Below are 2,701 nucleotides of genomic sequence, written 5' to 3'. Positions count from 1 at the left end.
ATAAAGAGAGACGGCAGGTCCTGTAGGGCAAAAACGGTGGTTCCCATAGTGACGGCATGCACGGTAGTGGTTGGTGGATTAGGGGAGGTTGCTGTGCAGAGATAGGGCAGGTCAGGTGAATACTAATCTGGGAATACTTTGGATCTGGTAGTGATCACACACCACAGGCCCTAAATAGGGAGAGAAAAGAACGAACACACAGTCACACACAGTCACACACAGTCACACACACATTGTGGCTGTCATGGAGTAATCCAAATGTGTGCTTGTATTCCTGCCTTTAATCCATTCATGCAAGATCACAGAGAGATGGTTATTTTGTGAATGGCAGTGTTGAGTCAACAGGAGATGTGTGTGTGTGTGTGTGTTGGGGGGGGGGGGCTAATGTATTTATGTAGAGGGAGGGATACTTGTACGTTAATTATGCCACACAAGGTTCATAGTTAAGTAACCAAAATGCATTATGGGAAGTCTGTTAACTAAGTATCAACTAAGCAGTCATTCAGTAACTCAGCTGAAGGGCAATTATCCCTGCAAACTTTCCTTTCCCCCTCAAACAGTCCTGGCCGCTGGAGAATCCAAGCATCTATGTGTGTCACTACTCCAAGCTGACCCAGATGCACTGTCGGCTCGTACAACCATGCTCTCTGTAGCTGAGCTGCTGCACAGGGGAGGGAGGCGATGAATCACACATTGTGATTTCAGGTGTACCCACATTCAAATACGCCTGTCGTCTTCAATTTGTTTCCGATTTCAATGTATGACACGTCATTTGAAAGCTTACAATATGTAGTTTCAGTATACATATAAAAAAACAGAAAAATGACTTTGCCCCCTGGTTGGTTAAAACACTGGCTGGTGACTCAGGGGAGGGAGGCGATGCACTCTACTGTAGTAGAACCACGGTACCAACCCAAATGCCTACTGTCTGCTAACCTCTCATCACCCATAATCAATATCATCTCTGACTATTAAATCTCAGTGTTGCACTAACCGTGTGTGTAACAAAGTAGAGGGTACAGGCCAGACAGACTCGACTCTGAAGAGGGAGTATAGGTGACTTACACAAGCAGGCGGACAAAGAAAGAAGCCCTGCATTCTCGCTCATGCAGGGTTGCAGCCACTAGCTCTGATCTCGTCTCTAGCTCTCTCTAACTCTCTCTCTCTCACTATCAAATGATTGCCTGATAGTGTGATATGCAAATGGCAGAAGTCAGGATTTGGTTATTTCATTCCCAATTGCTTCAGAGGAGTTAAAGTAAACAAGACGGAGGTCAGAATGATCAGGATAGCGCACTAGCGCGCATCCCGGAGGCCGTGGGAGCTTGGATGGTTAACTTTTTCTGGGGATAAAATAGTGTATTCATGATTTGTTCCAAAACGGCATGTCTGGATGTGCCACTATTGCCTCACACCATATCCAATTCGAAAAACCCTTATTATGCACCTTTAAACATTGTATAGCCTTGTCAATCAATTAATGCGCATTTTTTGCCCATGATAACCACCACGGCGACCAACAGTCAATAAGTGTGTGGATTCTAATTCAAGGACTAGTATTAGGCTATTAGGCAAGAGGGGTTGGGTAAAAGGTTGGAGAGAGAGTAACAATATTACAGTATCTTTTACTGCATTTTATTGTAGAAATGGTATTGTCCTCTGGTATAAGCCTAATAGCCTTACAATGGCCAGGCATTAACATTAAAACGTGCGGGTCCTTACCCTCCGTGGCCTGCGCACCCTGCACTAGGAGAAAAACCATCCCTACGGACAACAGACAGTTTGCGAGCATCCGTCCGGCTCCAGCTCTCCTCCTGGTCCTGTGAATCACCCATCCCTCCCCCGGTGCACCTATCCACGCCGGCGAGCGGCAGTCACCAGGGTCCGCTGTGCAGGTCTGCAGTTTGGGGTAATCTCTCCGGCGCACACTCCTCAAACCGGGAGCCATTTGCGTTTCCAGTGGATGCATGGTTGTGGAAGTGGAAGTTTCGGTCGTGAACAAGACATCTGATCAAGTAGTCGTCTGGTCAAAGGACGAAGCGGTCCTCGGGTCCTCTTGCCTGTCCGTGACTCGGAGGAAGCGGCATCGGAGGTTTAGGAGGACGCGTCTCAGGAGCGCTCAGCCCGGGCCACCCGTCACTCTGCGGCGCGCCGCCGGACACACAGGGATGCGCGGTGGAGTTGGCCAACGTTTGACATTTAGCTCTCAGCTCTCAAATCATAGTAAAAAATCAGAATCGATTAGGTCACTCCAGTGTCCAGTGTTTGAGTGATGAAGATCACCTAGCCTGCTGTCTGCTGTTCCGTATTTGAGCCCTCGTTTATTGTGGGAGAGAAAGAGTTGCGCTATCATGATTCATACCATCTCAGCAATTGCCATTGACATTACTGGACGCCCTCTAGTGGCTATATAGTTAAATGACCACGGAGAACAGTGGAAGTAGGCCTCCGGCATTGGTTTGGTCCCCAGGCCTCCTCAGTCACACACAGGCCCGTCACTATGGGCGGGCCTCAGGGGGCCAGGCCCCCCCACAGACGTGCTGGTGCCCCCCCAACTGGCAGCCAGATATTAAAAAAATAAAAAAATAAAAAAAAATAAATAAATCATATTTTATGTTAAATGAAGACATTAAAATTGAGAAACAATAGTGTGTTTTTCATTTTGTTGGACGGGATTCTAGTGACAACCAATCATTTGAAA

General features: G+C 47.4%; 1 protein-coding gene across 1 annotated transcript in view; it reads right to left on the bottom strand.

Annotated features, from left to right (window-relative positions):
* Positions 1–1,948, bottom strand: part of kiaa1549lb (KIAA1549-like b) — a gene marked incomplete at both ends in the record, with an annotated part of 96,630 nt that extends 94,682 nt beyond the window's left edge. Inside the window, one exon of the mRNA XM_080525953.1 lies at positions 1,852–1,948. Within this exon, the coding sequence (XP_080382079.1) occupies positions 1,852–1,948 (97 nt within the window). The remainder of the gene's footprint in view (positions 1–1,851) is intronic.
* Between the last annotated feature and the right edge of the window lie 753 nt (positions 1,949–2,701).

The sequence above is a fragment of the Nansenia antarctica genome, assembly GCF_963989245.1.
Source record: "Nansenia antarctica genome assembly, chromosome: 1".
Classification (NCBI taxonomy): Eukaryota; Metazoa; Chordata; class Actinopteri; order Argentiniformes; family Microstomatidae; genus Nansenia; species Nansenia antarctica.
This window is presented reverse-complemented; position numbering and strand designations above follow the sequence as displayed.